This window comes from Bos grunniens, chromosome 15, assembly GCF_055505025.1.
Source record: "Bos grunniens cultivar Pamir isolate PY7600 chromosome 15, Bosgru_T2T1.0, whole genome shotgun sequence".
NCBI classification, from domain to species: domain Eukaryota; kingdom Metazoa; phylum Chordata; class Mammalia; order Artiodactyla; family Bovidae; genus Bos; species Bos grunniens.
This window is the reverse complement of record NC_141179.1, coordinates 66,018,430-66,041,488: the sequence shown is the minus strand read 5'-3', so window position 1 is coordinate 66,041,488 and position 23,059 is coordinate 66,018,430. Positions and strand designations below refer to the sequence as shown.

The 23,059-nt window shown below is 37.7% G+C and overlaps 1 protein-coding gene across 13 annotated transcripts in view; it reads right to left on the bottom strand.

Annotated features, from left to right (window-relative positions):
• Positions 1-9,148: 9,148 nt before the first annotated feature.
• PDHX (pyruvate dehydrogenase complex component X) overlaps positions 9,149-23,059 on the bottom strand; it is a 75,752-nt gene continuing 61,841 nt past the window's right edge. For 3 of the 13 annotated variants that reach the window (XM_086338629.1, XM_086338628.1, XM_086338627.1), the window contains 4 exons: positions 19,469-19,527; positions 17,974-18,132; positions 13,027-13,091; positions 9,149-10,214 (listed from right to left, as the gene is read on the bottom strand). In XM_086338629.1, the coding sequence (XP_086194755.1) occupies positions 9,956-10,214; positions 13,027-13,091; positions 17,974-18,132; positions 19,469-19,527 (542 nt within the window). In that variant the 3' untranslated portion in view covers positions 9,149-9,955. Of the gene's footprint in view, positions 10,215-13,026; positions 13,092-14,877; positions 15,050-16,822; positions 17,114-17,973; positions 18,133-19,468; positions 19,528-23,059 lie in introns of all 13 variants that reach the window. The other 10 variants (XR_015141634.1, XR_015141630.1, XR_015141635.1 and 7 more) reach the window with 7 other exon arrangements.

Here is a 23,059-nt window from a genome sequence, read left to right as displayed (position 1 = left end):
GTTGGAGAAGACTCTTGAGATTCTCTTGGACTGCAAGGAGATCAAACCAGTCAATCCTAAAGGAAATCAGTCCTGAATGTTCATTGGAAGGACTGATGCTGAAACTCCAATACTTTGGCCACCTGATGTGAAAAACTGACTCATTAGAAAAGACCCTTATGCTGGGAAAGATTGAAGGCAGGAGAAAATAACAGAGAATGAGATGGTTGGATAGCATCACTACTCGATGGGCATGAATTTGAGCAAGCTCCAGGAGTTGGTGATGGATAGGGAGGCCTGGCATGCTGCATTCCATGCTGCATTTGCAAAGAGTCAGACACGACTGAGCAACTTAACTGAACTGCATTTGTATTTAATGACATTGTATATTCTATTAAATCTGCAAATTGTTTATATTGTCTTTTATGTATCAGTAAAATTTTTAATAGACTCACTTTTGATTATATATGTATATACATATTTTCCATAGAGCTGGCTGTTCAAACATTCACCAGCGCACTGTGGCCTAAGCCAAGAACAAAAACAGGTTGAACGGCTTCTGCGCCTTCTATCCTATAGGTCCACGCCCATATCTCAGCCCTTCAGTTTACCATTCCCCAGTCAAGAAGTACACAGTGAACTGGACAAGAACATAAGTCAAAAGGAAAAGAGATTTTCCCGAAGATGCGAAGCAAGTAAGTGAATCTGCCTAATTCGGCCCCTCCTAAGGAGGCTGTCTTCCAAGTAGGGACAGCTTTAGGCTGACCTGACCACACCTGCCATGTGGAAAAATAAGGGAGAATTCTAACTGATGGCAGGCAGTCTGGACACCATGGCCTAACGAATGTTCTTCCCTTTGAATCCACATTAATGTCTCCTTGGGAGCAGAGGACAGGTGGGTAGAGGTGTCGAAGTAGTAAACCAGGAGTTTGATCTTTTTGTCAAATTTGGAACATATTTGGTACACAAGGGTCAGTGAGCATCTCCAGCTTTCACCAAGCAAAGTGTACACAAACATCATGACTTCTTATACATTTTGTCACTGCTTCATGGGAAATAGATGGGGAAACAGTGGAAACAGTGTCAGACTTTATTTTTCTGGGCTCCAAAATCACTGCAGATGGTGACTGCTGCCATGAAATTAAAAGATGCTTACTCCTTGGAAGGAAAGTTATGACCAACCTAGACAGCATATTCAAAAGCAGAGACATTACTTTGCCAACAAAGGTCCGTCTAGTCAAGGCTATGGTTTTTCCTGTGGTCATGTATGGATGTGAGAGTTGGACTGTGAAGAAGGCTGAGTGCTGAAGAATTGATGCTTTTGAACTGTGGTGTTGGAGAAGCCTCTTGAGAGTCCCTTGGACTGCAAGGAGATCCAACCAGTCCATTCTGAAGGAGATCAGCCCTGGGATTTCTTTAGAAGGAATGATGCTGAAGCTGAAACTCCAGTACTTTGGCCACCTCATGCAGAGAGTTGACTCATTGGAAAAGACTCTGATGCTGGGAGGGTTTGGGGGCAGGAGGAGAAGGGGATGACAGAGGATGAGATGGCTGGATGGCATCACTGACTCGATGGACGTGGGTCTCAGTGAACTCCGGGAGTTGGTGTTGGACAGGGAGGCCTGGCGTGCTGCGATTCACGGGGTCGCGAAGAGTCAGACACGACTGAGCGAGTGATCTGATCTGATCTGATCTGATGGTTTAAACATATCTTTCTAAAGGTGAAATAAAATGCAATTATCAAACCAAGCTGGTGCTAGTGGTAAAGAACCCGCCTGCTAATGCAGGAGACGTAAGAGATGTGGGGTTCCATCCCTGGGTCGGGAAGATCCCCTGGAGTAGGGAGTGCCAAGATCCGGTATTCTTGCTTGGAGAATCCCCATGAACAGAGGATTGTAACTGGAGGGTTACAGTCCATGGGGTCACAAAGAGTCGTACACGACTAAAGCGACTTAGCATGCAGCACTCATGCATCAAAAATATGTATAGAAATTTTAAAAATTCTGTTGCTTGGTAATCTTGTTTTGAAACTTCAGGCCAATGCCAATAGCTAACACTCACCACTAAGGAGTTTCCTTCAGTGCTGGGGGAAACTGCAATGAAATTTAAAGTTTTAACAAAATGTGTCCCTAATCAAATCAGATTTCTGACTGTCCATGCTGCTTGTGTGTCCTAGTCCATGAATCTATTCAATACACGAGTACTTTTCCATTTGTCACAATCTTATTCCCCCCTCTAATTTGTTAATTTTTCTTTAAATACAAAGAAGCAAAAGTCCACCAAATATCTATTCTTTTTATCTGAGTTCCAGGTGGCAGAAACTTCTGCTCAAGAGTCATCCAATTAAAGTGTAATTTTTCAATTATGAAAAAAACACAACTGATGCAGATAAGGGGTCTTCAGGTAAACTGCTTTTGAATGTCTTGCAATATTGAAAATATAAAAAGCACAACAAGATCTTTCTGACCTCCTAATAAAAGATGAGTCAATGCTACCATCACAAAAATGTTCACATATTTACCCACCATAAAAGGGAAACTGGCCTCAGAATATCTTAGAGAAAACACAATATTATAGGCTAGTCCTGACAAATGGTAATGCTTTTACTTAATCGGTATGTTCTTGAAACCTAGGTACAGAACTGCTCCAACAATATTCCCCAGGTCCTTAAAATAGGAATGTGTTTGGTAGGTAAAGGTCAGACTGACACAGAGGGATGGCAAGGGATGACGAGTGGGAGAAACTCAATCAGCCTGACACCCTACAAGATACGAGCCTTGTGTTATATTTTACAAATTAATAACTGCATTGGTGATGGTAAAGATGAAGGTGGAGAGGCAATACACTTCAAGGAAAAACACATTCAAGATACGCTTGCAAAACAAGCTGGGGAAAATCAAGGAGCTATTTCTATGTACCAAGCTCTCCACAGAAAGAAGAGCTTGTCCTTTCAACCACAAAGACATTTATTAAGTTAAAAAAATTATTAGACATTTCTTTTCCCATAGCTTGCTATCTCATAGCAAAACTAAAGAACTTTTTGGTCCTCAGCTAATGACTTGCCCCCTAATTAAGAACCCGAGCTGTTTTTCTGGTGGACCCTTAATTATTAATCCATCTACCACCTACCACCACTCCTGACTCAGAAGGTTAAAGGAATATATCATTCATTACTGTTAAAATCCAGAGGACAGTAAGATTGCTGTGGCTTTAGCTACAGATTTATTTTTGTAATATTCTTATTTCTATAGTCCTGTGGCAGGTGGTACCGCGAAGTCCGTTTTCACTACGCTAACAGGCATTTTCCCGACTCGTAAGTCTTTATAATGTGCTAACCTCCAGGATTTACTGCTAAATTGATATTTTTTGACAGAGGAATCTCTTATGAGGCTCTAAGACCAAGCTGCCTGTCTTGAATCCGGTCACTGAAGTTACTCAACATGTCTTTAGTGAAATGCTGATAATATGAATACTGACTTTACGAGACTGTGATGAAACTTGAGTTAACAGTATTTACATTTAAAAACTGAGAACAATGACTGAAACACAATAAGCTAGCTATTACAATAGCTCAGGGTGAGCATATGTATAGTTTGAAGAAAAGGTCTGTATCTTAATGGGAATGAAATTAAGTAGGTTAATTAGAAAATTATATTGACGTATCTACCTAGAAAATGGGCTTCCCCTGTGGCTCCGCTGGTAAAGAATCTGCCTGCAATGCGGGAGAGCTGGGTTCGATCCCTGAGTTGGGAAGATCCCCTGGAGAAGGGAACGGCTACGCGCTCCAGTATTCTGGCCTGGAGAATCCCATGGACTGCATTGTCCATGGAGTCACAGAGAGTCGGACACTACTGAGAGACTTTCAGTTCACTTCACTTCGCCTAGAAAATAAGAGTCCTGTAGAGAATTTCTTAAATGATATTTTTAAAACATTTATTTTTACCAGTTTTTCCATTTTTAAGGCTTTTTAGGAAGCCATTCCTCCTAATACTTTCCAAAGTTGTGATGACTCACGCCGGAAACAAGAAAATACACAAAAGACCTGTACACACTGAATACTAAGTTTCCAGTTTTGCCCCATTCATAGGCTCATATACTCTCAGCTGAAAGGAATAATGACTCCAAGTTTTCTCTAAAAAAATGACTAAAATTGAAAAATTTTTTAAGAGCTTGCTCTCAAAAGCAGCTACATTTATAAATCTTAGCATCCATTTCCATTCCAAAGTTGCACGAAAGCATAGTATAAAGAGAATACCTTGGAACTCTTATTTTGATTAGTATTTAATTAACAGTTGAGATAAAGTATATTCTTGCTAATTCATCAATAATAGATAATAATTTAATTTTGGTGTCAAAATGAAATACCCACAAATAGTATGTTATTTATTAAGTAATGAAACCTAGTTAACTGTGAGAGCTGTGTAACATGGGAAGAGCTACATGGTGCTGGAAGATGAAGAGAGTTGGCCTCAACTTTGCTAACATTCATTTTGAATTAATACATTGAAAGAACAAACTCACTTGATATTTACCATTAGAAATACCAAACTGTAAAACTTGATTTTTACCTGCTCCTATAGTTTTGCTGTCTGCTGGAGAACAACTATTGCAAATGTCAAGTGGAATCTGAACACGGAACTATCCCGGCTGCAGTAGCACGACCCGGAAGGTTACACACTGCAGCGTGGGCAGCGTGAGCTTGGGCACTGCAAAGACCTAGGTTCAGATCCCAGCCGTGGCACTTCTGAGCTGAGTGCCACTCATGTAATCCCTGAGTTTGTTTCCCTAGTCTGCCTTGTAATGATGGTCGTAAAGTAGCATATACCAACCTCATAAAACTGAGAAGATTAAAGAAGATAAATAACCATAAATGTGATTCATTTTCCCTCTTATCTCTTCACTTTACAGGTAAAAGGATACTGAGGCACAGAAATGAGGTTTTTTTACCAACAGCACAGTAATTTACAGATAAAGTTGAAACGAGGCTTAAAATATTCTTGATTTAAAGATGCAAATGTGGGAAAAGATATACTAAAGACCAGTAGCTCTGCCGAGAAGGATGGTAATTTATTAAGTACCACCTTCCCTGGTGTCTCAAACGGTAAAGAATCCGCCTGCAATGCGGGAGACCTGGGTTGGATCCCTGGGTTGGGAAGATCCCTTGGAGAAGGAAATGGCACCCCACTGCAGTATTCTTGCCTGGAGAATCCCCATGGACAGAGGAGCCTGGCGGGCTGCAGTCCATGGGGTCAGAGAGAGTCCAAAACGACTGAGTGACTAAGCATACACACACACCTTATAGCTAAAATGCCAGTAGAAGTGTAGAACAAGTGTAATTCATGTGATTAAAAATTTAACATATTTATATAATACTTCATGCTTTATAAAGTGCTATGACTAATACAACTTAATCTGACCACAATAGCCTTGTCTTTTAAAGACCCATTTTTTTTTATTTATAGGAGTAATAATTTCATAAACTAAGAAATCTCAGAAAAAATAAATTACTCTAAGTGTGAATAAAGAAAAATCAGGAATAAGCAATGATTTTGCTAATAGTTTCTCAACTTTTAATAAAAGCCCAAGTTTCTCTTAACTGTATATACCACACACATGTTAAATTAGAGGTTTAAAAAGTAGCTGTTAACACTTTGCTAGGAAGGAAAAGGCTGCTTGGATTGGTTGCAAAAAATATAGGTAAGGAACTTCCCTGGTTTCCAGTGGCTAAAACTCCAAGCTCCCAGTTCAGGGTTCAAACCCTGGCCAGGGAACTAGATCCCACCTGCCGCAATTCAGAGTTTGCGTGCTGCGACTACAGATACTGCCTGCTGCAGTGAAGATCGAAGATCCCATGGCCGCACCTAACACTGACACTGACAAATAAATTAAAAAAAAACCAACTGGTAAGTGATAAAATGTCAAAGTAAATTGTATGTGATCAAAGAAGTAAAAGACTGCTACTAACAGAAGCTAATGGTTTTTCAAAATACATCTTTATACCTTAAATTTCAATTAAACAGTATCTTCAATATTACAAGTAGCCAAACCCCACTTTCCTTAAAACCCAGCAGTCCCCTTCTCTTGAAATCAATACAGATGCTAGAAAACAAATTTTAAAAATCCATCAAAGTATTTTAAATGATTTTAATAGAAGATTGTTGCATTTCCCATTTATAAAGTCAAAATGTCTCCTGATATATAGCATTTGCTGTAAGTAACTTACCAGAATCTTAACCATTTGTACACTGGTGATGAGGGCCATGAAAGATTCTGTTTTGGACTGGGAAACTGCATCATTGTTACTGCATTACCTGATAGCACACACCTACCCCACATATTCATAATGCTGTTATTGTTTAGTCACTAAATCATGTCCAACTTTGTGACCCCATGGACTGCAGCACATAGGCTTCCCTGTCTCCTAGAGCTTGCTCAAACTTATGTCCATTGAGTCAGTGATGCCATCCAACTATCTCATCCTCTGTCAACCCCTTCTCCTCTTGCCCTCAATTCTTCCTAGCATCAGGGTCTTTTCCAATGAGTTGGCTCTTGCATCAGGTAGCGAAAGTATTGGAGCTTTAGCATCAGCTCTTAAAATGAATATTCAGGGTTGATTTCCTTTAGGAAATATTCATAACATCCCACCGCAAATGAACATGTCAAATATTCTTAAGTTTTCCGTTCGTTAAAGCCCCTGACCTGGCAGAGACTCTTATCAATGGATCTTATATATTGTGGCCAAATTAACTTGAAAGCGACTATACACTGTTATTTCCTTTTCCAAAAGTCAACAAGTCAACAAGTTTCCACGTCACATTTAAAATAATGGTTAATTCTTACCTGCAACACACTTCATTCTTTTATTTCATCACTTCACTTGACCATGATGCAATGTGTAATGAGGATAAATTTTCCTTGAAAACTAAGAATTGTTATTTTTATTTTTCTCCCATACTCTCAGTACAATATATTAACTCACAGCACCACCTATCTTTGAATAAAGGTTAGGAAACTAGGTTTACTTTTAGCATAATGCCCAAATATCTAGCCTTTACAATTTAGTGTGAAATTAAGTCCAAAATGCCAAAAGGAAAAAAAAAAAAAAAAAATCTGAAAGCAGAAGTTCCATTTGACATGTACACTCAAACCAGTACATATCAATTTCTTAGCAATGTTTCAAGAGTCTGGCCAGCAGCATACTAAAGCTTTTAATCTGCCAGAAAATAGTCAGTGAGCAAACCATGCCTGAAAATGTTAAGTACAAGTTGCAGTCAGGGAGAAGCAGGGCCATTTTGACTTATCAATTCTAATATTCACTGATATTTTCATGCCCAAGTGTTACCTGGAATATGTGTTGCCTTTCCTTTAGCAGTCTTCTCAACATTTTGGTCATTTCCCTTATTTAAATTAGAAAGGATAAAAAAAAATAGGTATAAAGTTTCATTTTCATATCCTGTCAGTACTATAAATAAATATAAATTTAAAATGTGGAAGATAGCCTGCTCATATAGCACATAGTTCATTCTCTGTAACCATCCCAATCAAAGACACCATGCTGCTGCTGCTGCTAAGTTGCTTCAGTCGTGTTCGACTCTGTGTGACCCCATAGACGGCAGCCCACCAGGCTCCCCTGTCCCTGGGATTCTCCAGGCAAGAACACTGGAGTGGGTTGCCATTTCCTTCTCCAATGCATGAAAGTGAAAAATGAAAGTGAAGTCACTCAGTCGTGTCCAACTCTTAGCGACCCTATGGACTGCAGCCTACCAGGCTCCTCTGTCCATGGGATTTTCCAGGCAAGAGTACTGGAGTCGGGTGCCATCGCCTTCTCTGCAAGGACACCATACCTCTTTCTCAAATCAGTGTTACTTCTCTGACCCTTCCATACACCTAGGCAGTATAGATATATTAGGGAAACACTGTTAGTCAGAATGAATGAGCATCTATATCAACGGCTGAGAACTCAAGCCATGAGAAGCAACTGATTATAGGAAAAGCTTGGCTGTGATGTCCATGAAGAATTAAAATGTCTTGAATTAATGGAGCATCTCTCCTGTGGAAGGCAGGACAGCTCTGAAAGGCAGGCGGGGCCAAGTCTCATCACCCACTTCACCTACCAGGAAACAGATGTGACTGCAGATCAGTGTAGTGACTACCGATCAGACGTGCCTACAGAAGAGTGTTAGTCCACTGCAAAGCAAAAACTCCAGGCCAAGGGTGACTTACGGCTGCTTTGTGCTCTATTCCTTAGATATAAAAATTAGAAGAAAAAAATGTTTTTTCAGTTAAAATGAACTGAAAATAATGTGACTTATGAAAGTTATTTTGAAAATGGCATTTGGTTACAATTTTTAGTATAACTGTTAACATGACAAAAGTTTTGAAGACTATTTTTAAAGAACGGCTGAGTAACTGGATTAAGCATCTTAGCAATTGATACACTGGGGCTCTAATTATTTTAGAAAGCTCTTTTGTTATAGCGTAAGTAGTTCATCACGTCATAGTATACAACTTATACCACAAGTAACTGGTAGTCACTGGTAAATTAAATCCATCCAATTCCAGTTATAGTTAGTCTGTCAACTGTAGCAGAGTTGTTAAAATAAGTTCTTCTAACCTTTACAAGAAGTAGTCAAACTTTCATATTACCAATGGAATAAAAAAGATAGTTCTCACCTGCTTGATAGGTCTTCTCTTCTACTCTTTCTGAAGTTTTACATTCCACATCCATTATTTTCCTAATGTCATATTACAGGTGACCCCGGAACAACATGAGTTTGAACTGTGCACGTCCACTTAACACATGGAATTTTTTCATTAAGTACCTACTATAACCCAAGCCCCATTTGGTTGAATTCCCGGATGCAGAACCAGGGATACGAGGATTGACTGTAAACTTAAACACAGATTTTCAACTACATGGGCCACCACTACCTACCTTGAGTTGTTCAAGGGTTAACTGTAATTTTAAATTCCTTCTCTCCTTCTGTAGGATCTCATTGAAGCTGTTCCAGGGAAATTACTAATCTATTTCAAGGTACTAAACTTCTGTGCCCTAATGTTTAAAATACAATAGAAATGTTTATATTTTCTTATAGCTTATTGCACAATATAAACTTGATTAAAATGTATTAACAACACATTGTGTTCAAATCAACACTAAATTAAGATGTTTGGCAGGAAATTGCATGATTTATTTTAATATATTCCAACTCAGTATGAAGGTAAGCGAGCAGTTTATTTCTGAAGTTTTAGATATTTTAACTATAATTCATTATCAAAACAAATATTTTGGTCTCTTTTTCCTTCTTTAATTTTTTAAAAAATTCTTCTTTAAGTTCACAGTGTCATGGAAGTGTAAAATAAGACTGATAAAAACCGCTTTAAAACATATGGCTTTATATACATAAAAAATTCAATAATGTTGCCACAACCCCTAATGCAGTGTGATTCTTATTTATTTACTAGTATCCAGAATAAACTTCTGTACATATTAAATTGTTCAAGTATATCTAGAGCAGTGCTTGTAAAAGTGAGGTCCCACTGCTACAATAACGGGTATCTCTTTGAAGACCACTTCTAATTCCAATACAATTAAGGGAGAGTTCTAAAATTTTTTGATTTTACAGTTTATCATACATCCTCGAATATCCTAAAATGCTCCACTGAGCCAAACATCTAATTTAATTTACATCTAGTTTAACATCCCTTTAGTACAGCACCAGTGGTTAAACTAAAAATGCATCTGACTAACCAAATGTTTTCATTCTTCTATTAGTTACAGTTTATTATTTACTTCCACAAGATCAAACCCAAATGAAAATGAAGACAACTCAGGTCAAACTCTTTCACCTTAAATAAAGGTGAAACATTTCACCCACTTCATACTTAAATACCTAATTGTTCTCCTATAGTGTATGTTTCTCAGTAACAGCAATACAATTAACTAAGCCAAAGACCAACTTCTTATCTTTGAGGATCAGGCAAGTCGGAGAGGATTCTCCAGGTTTGCTTTAAAACTTTCCAGAAACCTGGTGGCCAGTTCATCGTCTACCACCCGGCTGTCACTGGACATGGTGACCGTTATGAGCTGACGTTGCTGCAGCTGGGCATTCCCCTCTTCATCCTGAGTGAGCTTCAGCACAGGTCGGAATCTCCCTACCGCCAAAATGCAGGCCTGAGGAGGGTTGATCACGGCAGTAAATTCATCGATGCCAAACATCCCCAAGTTGGAAATACTAGGGGAAAATAAAAAGCTCTGTAGGTGGTATGTCTTTAACCAAAGAACCCTTTCCCTGAGTCATACATTTTTACTTTACTGAAAAACTGTGCCCAGTTACTCAAAGACCAAAGACAAAGAATACCATTTACTATAGAATCAAAAAGAAACCAAGTAACAACACACAAATACTCTATCTAATATATAAACATATATTCAGCATTGAACTGTAAACCCCAGGCAGAGAAATATAGCAAGAAAAAGAAACAGAAAAAAAAAAGAACTAGAAGAGTATAAGGGTTAGAAAAAAGAAATAAAACTTTGTTTGAACATGAACTGACTGTGTACAAAGAAAATTTAAGCATCTACAGATAAACAAGTAACATAAGCGAATTTAGCTAAACTACTAGATAAGTCAATGTAAAAATTTGTATCTATATACAAGTTGCTTTCATTAGAAAAAATTAAAATAATACCATTTATAATAGTATAAAAAAATCTAAATCTAATAAAACATATTATCTGATCCCTAAACAAAAAATTACAAAATACAGCTGAAAGAAATCAAAGAACTAAGTAAACACTGGTTTATACCATGTTCATTCACTAGAAGACTCAATGCTATAAGGATGTCAATTCTCCTTAACCTTAAATCGATCAAACAATTCAATGCAATCCCAACAAAAATCCCAGCAAGATCACTGCATGTGTGTATGCAAAAAGACAAGCTGATTTAAAATTTTATTTGGAAATCCAAAGCCAGGAAAGACAAGCTTGATGGTGAACAAAACTGGAAGACTCTCACTGTCACAGATCAGAAATTACGGTTAGCTTGTATTAGCAAGCAAAGGACAAACAGACCAACTGAAAAGGAGAGAGAGATCAGAAAAGAACCAAACATGGTTACCTTCTCAATGCTACGGAGTAGTAATGGTTTCAATAACTGACATTTAGTCAATTAATTATCCACATGGGGAAAAAAGAGAACTTTGACCTTTACCTCCATATCACAGACAAAATCTGATTTCAGACAGATAGTAATCTATACGTGAGAAATTATAAAGCTCACATAGAAAAATGAAACTTCATGACTCTGGGCTAGACAATAATTCCTAGCAGGAAAAAAAAAAAAAAAAGAATACTAACAACAAAGAAAAATACTGATAAATAGGATTTTATTAACTCAGAACTTCTGTTCATTAAAAAACACCATCAGGAAAGTTTCAAAGGCAAGGTACAAAGTGGGAAAAGTATTTGAAATAATATATATCCTAAAAAGTCTGTGTATCAGGAAAAAGAAACTCCTATAAAACATTTTAAAAAACGGACACAAACTTTAGCAGGCATTTTACCTGATAAGGGACTTCCCTGGTGGCTCAGACGGTAAAGCGTCTGTCTACAATGTGGGAGACCCGGGTTCGATCCCGGGGTCAGGAAGATCCCCTGGAGAAGGAAATGGCAATCCACTCCAGTACTATGGCCTGGAAAATCCCATGGACAGAGGAGCCTGATAGGCTACAGTCCATGGGGTCGCAAAGAGTCGGACACGACTGAGCGACTTCACTTTCACTTACCTGATAAGTAACCAGATACCCAAATGGCTGACAGATAAATGAAGACAGTATTCAACATCATTAATTTTCATTTCCCTTGGGCTTCCCAGGTAGTATCAGTGGTAAAGAACTTGCCTGCCAAAGCAGGAGATGTATGAGACACAGGTTTGATCCCTGGGTCGGGAAGATCCCCTGGAGGAGGGCATGGCAACCCACTCCAGTTTTCTTGCCTGGAGAATGCCTTGGACAGAGGAGCCTGGTGAGCTACAACCCCAAGACTCACTAAAACCTAATAATACCAAGACTTAACAGACTATGAAGCAACAGAAATTCTCAGACACTGTTGATGGAAGCAAAAAATGGTGGAACCATTTTGAAAAGCTATCTGGCAGAATCTATTAAAGATATAAACCCAGCAATTCTACTTTCAGGTTTATACAAAAAAAAAATACATACATATAGTCACCATAAGGCACTGACAAGAATGTTCATGGCATCAGCATTTGTAAGAGCACTAATTGTGAACAACACAAATGCCCACCAATAGTGAAATGGACACTAGCATATTTATACAGAATACTACAAAATGCTACAGTGCAATAGTAAATGACTCTCACACAACATAGCTCATCTCACAGACACTAATGCTGAATGAAAGAAGTCAGACACTGAAGAGTATGTATTTATATAAAGATCAAAGTTGGCAAAACAAAAACGTTGGTAATAACTTTCAGAACTGTGGTTACCCTCTAGGGGGTCAGAATTAGGAGGGATAAAGGGAGGCTTATGACATGGAGGTAATGTTCATAATCTTGCTTTGGTCGGTTACACAGATTTCTTCACTTTGTAAAACATTCCAGCTACATTCAGTATACTTTACTGTATGTAAGTTACACTTAAACAAGAATAGAGCTGATGATAACTCAAGAGTCAGTGTTAATATTTTACCCCAAGGGACCTAACCCCAAGGAACCTTAAAATAAATCACAAGTAGAAAAAAAATAGTTGAGGTTTATAAACCTACTTACTATATGTCAGAACCCAAATGTCATTCTATGAACATCTGAATGGGCTAACCAGCTAACCCTAATGGCTTTCTACTAGCTTTGATATGAAAGCCTAACTAGTCTGAAGAACATTTGCACATATTCTCATGTCTAAAGTAAGATATTTAGCTTAAATTTTAAAAAAAATTTCAGAAAATAAAACAGGTTGACAAGTACGTTATGAATCTTATGTCTGTTTCATGCTACCAATAATTAAGAGTTTAAATTTTACCTAAAAGATCCTCCTTGATATTCTTCAGGTAACAATTTTCCATCTCTGGCTTTCTTTGATAGAGCCTGAGAAAAATATAAACAGAGTGTGATAACCAACACTACATTATATAGCTGATTTTGTCACTTTAAATATTTTTATAGGGTACACTCTCATCTTTGATAGGCCTTGACTTTATAAGAGAGTATACATACATGTACATATACATTTTAAAATTATATATATAATTTTCTCTAACACACTTAAAAATGAGTAAGTTAGAGCACAGTTAATCCAAGCTATAAATCTGTGAATCAAAACTCTAGAAAAACCATTTCCCTTTAAAAACTGTTCAAATATTGGAAATTATCTTATATACTATGCAGAATGTTTCAGTGTTCTTTATATATACAATGCAATTTTCTGCTTTGCCTATAAACTTTTTTTCTTGCAAGACAAAGTATGAGAAGAGCCCTTTTTGTTAATCGAGTACCTTTTAAATAAATTATTCAATGGCAACAATCTCACAACCAGCACATCAATTTTCATCTTTCAGCATTTGCTTCTCTTACCCATAACAGATTAATTTCAAATAGTTGTTAAAAAAACCAAAATTTTATATTTACTTCACAATATTATGAGCAGCTTCAGTGTTGTCACTCTTTATAACTGATTTTTTTAATGTCTGTTTAACATTCTAAAGATTGCATCTGCCACAATTCAGTCATTTTCCTAGTGGTGTACTTTGGTTAATTTGTTTCTTTTGAATTATTTCACATGATTTCTCAGAAGTGGAATTACAAAGCCCTAGAAAATGGACTTTTTGTTGTTGTTTTTGATCCTATAGCTAACGCATTTCCTGAATGAGCTAGTCTACGCTGCTACAAGGGATGTAAAAATGTAGTCATTTCATATCACGCTAAAGCTAATGTCTAAAAACTTAAAGAGGGAAAGACAGATAATACTCTGAAAGCGAAAAGCAGTTGAATTTTTCTCTACTTGTACTTGCAATTAACCATACTTCTCTTAATTTTTATTTTTCAATGTTTCAAAAGCAAGGGGACAGAGATTGAATCATTACATATGAATAATAAAGAATTATTTTAGAGAGTAGGGATAAATGAAGCTATTGTCATTGGGTAGATGATACAAATCTAGGACTTATTCAATATGATGTATTATATAGATAATAAAGATACATTTACAATTACCACTGGTAGCTATTTAATTTTAAATCATAGATAATTCAATTTTTGAAAAATAAAACATTCTTTAAAAATCTAAAAATGATCTCAACACATCATTGTGACTTACTGCCAAATGCGTCAATTACAGATTTATATTATTAGTATACAGTTACTTAAAAAACTATATAGATCCGGAATGAAAAATTAAGAGATGAATTTAGACCTGTACTTGGAATATCACAAACAGAACAATCAACAAATGCATTTTTTTCCTGCCTTAAACAATATAACTTCACATGATCTGAACAACAAGCACATATCATATGAACTTTAAAAGCTTTTCTCTAAAGGCAGATGATCACAACACATCCTGCTAAGTTACCAGGCTAAAAGAAATAAAAAACATTTATTATTAAAAAAAAAAACCAACAGACTGCAAGCATACATAATACACTTTTAAAAAATCTCTATAAACCCAAAACATATCAGTAGGATATTCACGTCAATGAACTCAAGAGAGCATAGAGTAAGGATAGATTTTGATAAGTATCACTGCTTCTAAAAGTAACTAATCCTCATTGGTATCTCCTGGTAACGTGAACTTAAAAATCAAAGCACGTGTTCCTTGAACCATCCAGTTGACAGGACGTAGTACAAGCTAACTAGCAACTATTTCTAAAATTACCTCGTGCGTGCATGCTAATTCGCTTCAGTCATGTCCGATTCTTTGTGACCCTATGGATCGTAGACCACCAGGCTCCTCTGTCCATGCGGATTCTCCTGGCAAGAATACTGGAGTGGGTTGCCATGCCCTCCTTCAGGGGATCTTCCCAACTCAGGGACTGAGCCCGTGTCTCCTGCATTGCAGGTGGATTCTTTACTGCTAAGCCACCAGGGAAGCCCAAAATATATCACATGCCTTACTAATTCATTCAAAAAATTTACTGGCTACTAATGAGGTAAACTTTGCTTCAGTCTCTTAAAACTACTGTAATTAACGAAGAATAGCATAGAATTTGAAGCTTGTTACTGTATTACTTTATTTAGGAAATATAAACCTGAACTTTGCTGAGGCATGCCTTTAGTCCCACACACTGACAACCTTGTGATTCTTAAGCGTCAAGAAGTACTCAGAGCAGGCGTTCTTAACTTGGAGCCCATGGATAGATAGTCACAATCTAACAAATTCCTTGAAAAACTATTTCTAACCTTCCTTTAAATAAATTCAACTATTTGAATATAGTTTAATTTAAATAAATTCAACTAGTTGAATATATAAATTCAACTATTCAACTGAGCAACTATTATCTTCTAAGCACCATCCAGAATTAGATATATGGTAATGAACAAGACAGTCAACATCAGAGTGTCAGGAACATAGAGGGGTCGACAAATAAATAAACAAGGTGAATTCAAAGACTTATAAACCATATGAAGACAATAAATAGGGTAATTGTTTATTCAGGAACTACTTTAGCTATGGAAGCCACAGAAGGCCTAAGAAAGTGGCATTTGAACTGAGAAACGCCTGGGTTTAAACAAACAACTTCTAGTGCTTTCTAGATGCAACACTGTGGCAAATTTCTTAAAAGTGCTAAATCTCAGTTTCTTCAATTTGAAGTTAAGGTTCCAACTATGATATAAAGCTATTAAGATTGAGTGAAGTGCTTAGCCTACTGTCTGGTACATTATAAGATAAGATAAAGAAGTGAAAGTCGCTCAGTCGTGTCCAACTCTTAGAGACCCCACAGACTATACAGTCCATGGAATTCTCCAGGCCAGAATACTGGAGTGGGTAGCCTATCCCTTCTCCAGGGGATATTCCCAACCCAGGAATCAAACCAGGGTCTCCTGCACTGCAGGTGGATTCTTTACCAACAGAGCTATGAGGGAAGCCCTGCTGCTGCTGCTGTTAAGTCGCTTCAGTCGTGTCCGACTCTGCGCGACCCCACAGACGGCAGCCCTAAGTGGAATGTTAATCACCAATCTTGAAGCGGGAGAGAGGCAGGCAGAATGGGAAGCTTAGACAAGTAGCCAGAGCGAACAGACCCAGGAGCTGCTGGGAGTTACAGGAAATGCTCAAAGACCACCAGAGGCCCTGGGACATTCCCAAGGGCTGGGAGGGCCCTTCCCACTGCTGGCAGGTGGGTGACACTGCTTCCTCACCACCTCAACTTAGTTTCTTTTAGGATGCAAGGAACAGTGAATGCTAACATAGCTGCTTTAAGAATCATATTATAGGACTAAAATGGATAAACTGGTTAGAATCAAAGAAATCTCCCTGCAACAGTTAATTTTTAACTCTATAGTTAAAGGAAATTCTAACGCTACTGTTTAATCTAATCACATATCAATGTCATAAAAACACTAAAATTACATGCATTTTTCACTGCTGCTGAAAACTGTTCATGAAAAAAAGGTGTGCAGTATCTAAGTAATCCAACCTTTATTACTTTAACTTTTGAATACCACCCTTCAATTTTAAAAAAGTTCCTTTTTTATATATAAAAACACTCTGCAAACCTTTCCAAAGAGGAGGGAAGAAAGATCTACGTATACAAATTTCACTAAGGTCACTTTAATTATATTTAACTCTAAGATCCAAGACTATGCATTTTAAATTAAATTACCTTCCATTCACTGGAGCTTCACTGGTAGCTCAACTGGTCAAGAATCCACCTGCAATGCAGGAGACCCTCGTTCAAGTTCTGGGTTGGGAAGATCTTCTAGAGAAGGGATAGGCTACCCACTTCAGTATTCTTGGGCTTCCCTGGTGGCTCAGCTGGTAAAGAATCTGTCTGCAGTGCAGGAGAACTGGGTTCCATCCTTGGGTTGGGAAGATCCTCTGGATAAGGGAAAGGCTACCCACTCTGGCCTGTATTCTGGCCTGGAGAATTCCACGGACTGTATAGTCCATGGGGCTGCAAAGAGTTGGACATGACTGAGCAACTTACACTTTCCATTCATTTATTTATCTGGGGTAAGTAGGTCTACATATTTATACAGCTCCATAAAGAAGTCTTATATTCTACTTTTTAATCCCCCTTATAACTTGTTTTACACACACACACAGACACACACACACACACATATATACGTATCTCAGGTCATTGATAAATGGAAAAAGAATCACTTATCTAAATGAATCTGAAATTTTCAAAGGTAATACTTCAAGACCTGGGATACTTCTGCCAAAAATTACCCTTGGATATTAATTGAGGCTGTCAAAGCTGACCTATTGTGTATGTTCCTTGCCTATTCAATGCAGTAATTTTGGTGAGAGCTGATTCTTCCGTATTAGAGCCCAGGGGAAAACACAAAAATTTTGCTTCTGGAATACTAAGTACTTTCAGTGGTCTCAACCCTAGAGAAGAAATGAATAAACTTTTAACAATAACGTCCTATGAAAAGTGAGCACTTTAATAAAAATATAGTTTCAGCTTTAACTTTAAAATCTATCTAAAATATTATATTTAGGGTCAAATTATGGACTCTGGGAAATAAAGCAGTCATCTGTAGCTTGAATGCAGCTAGCCCTAAATATGCATGTTATTTCTGAAAGTTTGAATGCAAAATAATCTTAGAATGGGTTGTATCTGGATCAAAACTTAAAAATATGTATACATAATTGATAATCATTTCAAAATACCAAAAATCTCTCTCTTTCTCTCTCTCTCTCTCTCACACACACATCTATCTCACAGTGTGACTGGATCATGTCAAGTCTTTCCCAGAAAGTAAATTCTAACATTTTGCAAGTATAGTATTGCTTAAGACCTACCTTTACAGAATCAGCAATCTCCTGTAGACCCTTAGCAGCAGCATCTTTTATGACTGGTGTAATTAGACCTCTATCTGTTGCCACAGCCACTGAAATGTCAATAGAGGGCAGTTGCTTTGCACCCTCTCCGTCCCAGCTTGCATTAACATTAGGCATTTGCTAGAAAGTACAAGTAGAAAAAAACATGTTATTAAAGAAGGAGCTTTAGACTAAGGTTATTAGAGAAAAATAATTAATGTCATGCATTTTTGAAAGTGAATATAGCTAGAATAAAGGAAAGAAAAATTTGATTTGAAAAAAGTGGTTTGTACCTCTATATTAAATAACTTTTATGTTTGGGAAGAATAAACACACTATCTTTTTTGAAGCAAGCTTAAGGAAATTCTGATGATACATACATGTTTTGATCTCTTTATATCATGGTTAAGAAAAAGGTTTTTTTTCTTAAATCTAATTGCTAGGGAATATTTAATGTTTGTGAGCCTTCCTGCCTCATATGATGACTGACATGACTTTGAGGAGAAGAGAAGAGAAGAGGGTAGAGTGGTATTGACATTCAACCACATTATTCCTGTGCCATAAGGGAACCTGACTTCTTAGGGTAGCCCTGGGAGATATTAGCAGACCCTTAATAAATGACTTCCCTATTTAAGAGAGATTTCCTAGGTTTCATTAACATATGCTATATACTATATATGGGGCTTCGCTGGTGGCTCAGTGGTAAAGAATCTGCTTGCTAATGCAGGAGACATGGGTTTGATCCCTGGGTTGGGAAGATGCCCTGGAGAAGGAAATGGTAATGTGGCAACCCACTCCAGAATTCTTGCCTGGGAAATCCCATGGACAGAGGAGTCTGACAGGCTACAGTCCATTGGGTCGCAAAGAGCCAGACATGACTTAACAACTAAAACAGCAACATATACTACATATGAGCATGTATATATTTAATATACATACAACTACACTGAGAATGAAAAAAACGGAAGAAATTACCAAATGCCTGGAAACAGTGTGTATTGATAATGTTGTCAACTATCACAAGAGGAAATGATGCTGAAAAATGGAAATCAACAACTAATTTCTTTTCAAAAAATTCATTGCTTTCTGCCAAGTTAGATCCAGGCCTCCTAAGCATGTCATTTAAGCACAGCAATCCACAATTTGATTCCACCCAATCTCTCTAATTTTACTCCTGACCACTCTCTTAAGATGAATTTTCACTTAGGTTTCTCACAGTTATGCTACACTGATTTCCATTTCATCACTGTTCAACTACTCATTTCACTTCTCCGTCTTTCAAGGCTCAACTCTTTTATTCAATGATGCCACTATGTCCAAATAATAAAGCCCCAACCTCCAGAGGATTTTAAATTCTTCATAGATAATAATGAAATGAAAGAAGAAAATAAAACAAACCCTCACAAATGAAGAATATCTGGCCCCCAAAATTAGAGACTACTTTAGAAGCCAAAATTACCTGGGCTTTACTACTTACTTTAAGTGTAACAGCTGCTGCCTTGATGATAAAATCGTTTACTGATACTTTAATGTCATCTGAAAGAAAAATAAGCATATGATGGTTAATATTCAAAATAAAACTTTAAAATGAACAATTATGATTTCAAACTTAAACTATGAACTTTACTGACAAACAATGGTAAAAAAATATATACAGGTCTTTGTTTGCTTAGTCATAAGATTTCCTTGAGTAGAAAAATTTGCGTTATATGAGGTCTTAGATAAATAATATCAACCATGAATGTAAATGTTTACTCCTAGTCCTGATTACAATTCTTTTAAATTGCTCAGATATCATACACAAGTACTTGAAAGATACATGACAACCATAATCAGAAAAAAAAAGAATCAAGTCCTGTGTCTCTAAAAAGACAAACGGTCTGTCCACAGCATGTACAGTCAGGAAGTTTACAAGACGATTCATTTTCTTCCAAATCCTTTTCAAGTCCGTATCCTGTGTACTCGTTATAATACACTGATTATATTAGAACAATCACCTAAAAAACCAAGCATATATATACATACACATATATACACACACAAACATGTGGGCGGGGGGCGGGATTTTCAGAAATTTCTTTTTACTAACAAGGCATGCAATGAAAAAATTTTAAATTACTACATTAAATAAGAGCTGGTTTTTAACTTAACCAAACAGGATATAGTAAATGCCAAAGATGAAGCAATGTTGCCATGGATCCTAATGCAATGAATGATACAAGGTCTCTCACTAGTTTTATGGAGAATTCAATTAAATCAATGTTCTTCCCGTATACATAATGGTTAAAGCTGGGGTCCCCTCCCTTCCCAAAGGGCTGATCATAACAAAAGCATTGGGTTTATACCTCTGCTTTACCAGTGCATGTGAAAGTGCTGGAAAATGGAAACTATATTTGATTCTTTATTGCATGGGCTTCTAGAAAAAAGACTTTAAGATCAATATCTAGTCATGGTATGTGGAGGATACACAAATTCAGTTACTATAGTCTGATGGAATTTTACAGGAACAACAGTTCATTCCAAAGGCATGCTAAGATTGCAGAAAGGGATTAAATGTATTACCATAAACCGAAACACTGCCAAACGGTCACAGTAACTGTCAGCTGCTTTTCTAATACACAGCTCTCATAATTCAGATTTCCAGAAATACAGACATCTTTGTTTAAAACTCCTTTAGGAGCAGAAAAGTAAATGGATTTCCAGTGCCGAGAGACGTTTATCAACTCATTGTGCTTACCTCTCATGTATCTCAGCATCCTTCTCACTTTACCTACTATTTATAGGTGTCCCCGGAGAAGGCAATGGCACCCCACTCCAGTACTCTGGCCTGGAAAATCCCATGGACGGAGGAGCCTGGTAGGCTGCAGTCCATGGGGTCATGAAGAGTCGGACACAACTGAGTGACTTCACTTTCACTTTTCCCTTTCATGCATTGGAGAAGGAAATGGCAATCCACTCCAGTATTCTTGCCTGGAGAATCCCAGGGACAGGGGAGCCTAGTGGGCTACTGTCTATGGGGTCGCAGAGTGGGACACAACTGAAGCGACTTAGCAGCAGCAGCAGCAGCATAGGTGTCCCGAGTGAAGACTTCCCAAATCACCTACCAGCTGATGATTTCCAAATCGAGGGCCCTAGTGGGCAGTCCTCACCTGATTTCCCACCCTCATCATACTACTATATTTGACTACTTTCTTCATCTTGAAACACATTCTCTTTCTGCTATCTGTGTTACAGACTCTCCTGGTTTTATTACACAATCTGCTCACTCTTTCAGTCAGATACCATTTATATGACAATGATTCCTTCAAATTCTATCTTAAATTCTTCTGTATCTGGAGTTTCAGTCTCAAACACACACTTTCTCACATGACATTTTCACTTATATTTCTGATAGGCATCCCAAATCTATGTGGAAAGAAGATGTTTTCCCCAAATTCCTTTCAAACATATAGAAAGGATACCATTGCTAACATTTTATTAAGAACAGAGTAGGCCCTAACTGTGGAAAATTCTTAAAGAGATGGGTATACCACACCACCTGACCTGCCTCTTGAGAAATCTGTATGCAGGTCAAGAAACAACAGTTAGAACTGGACATAGAACAACAGACTGGTTCCAAATTGGGAAAGGAGTATGTCAACGCTGTACACTGTCACCCAGCTTATTTAACTTATTTGCTGAGTACATCATGTGAAACGCCGGATGTTTGAAACAAAATGGAATCAAGATTGCCAGGAGAAATATCAATAACCTCAGATATGCAGATGACACCACCCTTAGGGCAGAAAGTGAAGAACTAAGAGCCTCTTGATGAAAGTGCAAGAGGAGAGTGAAAAAGTTGGCTTAAAACTCAACATTCAGAAAACGAAGATCATGGAATCTGGTCCCATCACTTCATGGCAAATAGATGGGGAAAAAATGGAAACAGTGAGAGACTTCATTTTTGGGGGGCTCCAAAATCACTGCAGATGGTGACTGCAGCCATGAAATTAAGACACTTGCTTCTTGGAAGAAAAGCTATGACCAACCTAAACAGTATATTAAAAAGCAGAGATATTACTTTGCCAATAAACGTCTGTCTAGTCAAAGCTATGGTTTTTCCAGTAATCATGTATGGATGTGAGAGTTGGACTATAAAGAAAGCTGAGCACCAAAGAATTGATGCTTTTGAACCGAGGTATTGGAGAAGACTCTTGAGAGTCCCTTGGACTGCAAGGAGATCGAACCAGTCCATTCTAAAAGAAATCAGTCCTGAATATTCATTGGAAGGACTGATGCTGAAGCTGAAACTCCAATACTCTGGCCACCTGATGTGAAGAACTGATGCATTGGAAAAGACCCTGATGCTGGGAAAGACTGAAGGCAGGAGAAGGGGAAGACAGAGGATGAGATGGTTGGATGGCATCACCGACTCAATGAACATGAGTTTGAGTAAACTCCAGGAGGTGGTGACGGACAGGGAAGCCTGACGTGTTGTGGTTCATGGGGTCCCAAAGAGTCGGATCCTACTGAGCAACTGAACTGAACTGAACTGAGTAGGACATACACTGTGAGGGAATATCAAATACTCTCATTTGCATACTGTTACAAAACAAAGTGTGAAACTTGCTTACAGAATGTTTTAGATTATAACCTCATATAAGAAAGAGGAGTAGAGATGCATGGATAATGTGGGCTCTTTGAAGACTCAACAGAAAATCCCTAATTAAAAGGACAAGCCAAATCTGGGCAATGCAGATGCTATATGAATCCATACCTCCACTGAAACAGTACAGCTTCCTGTCTCATGAGAGGAAGGAACTAGGAAAATTATTTCCACAATAACCTCTACGTCATACAAAACTAAGCAAGTTTGATTTGAGACTAAGGGGAGCTTCCAGGATTAACTTTCTGACTATTGATCACTCTGTCTAAAATAGCTTTCCATTTGGTTCCGTGGACTGTTAGAATCTGTCAGGTTTGAAAGTCTATACCTAAACTTATTTACCAGGCCTGCCTTCATTTAGGATGTAGAAAGCCATAAGAGAAAGCTGTGCCCATCTGAATAGGGTGAGAGGAAGAGCAAGAT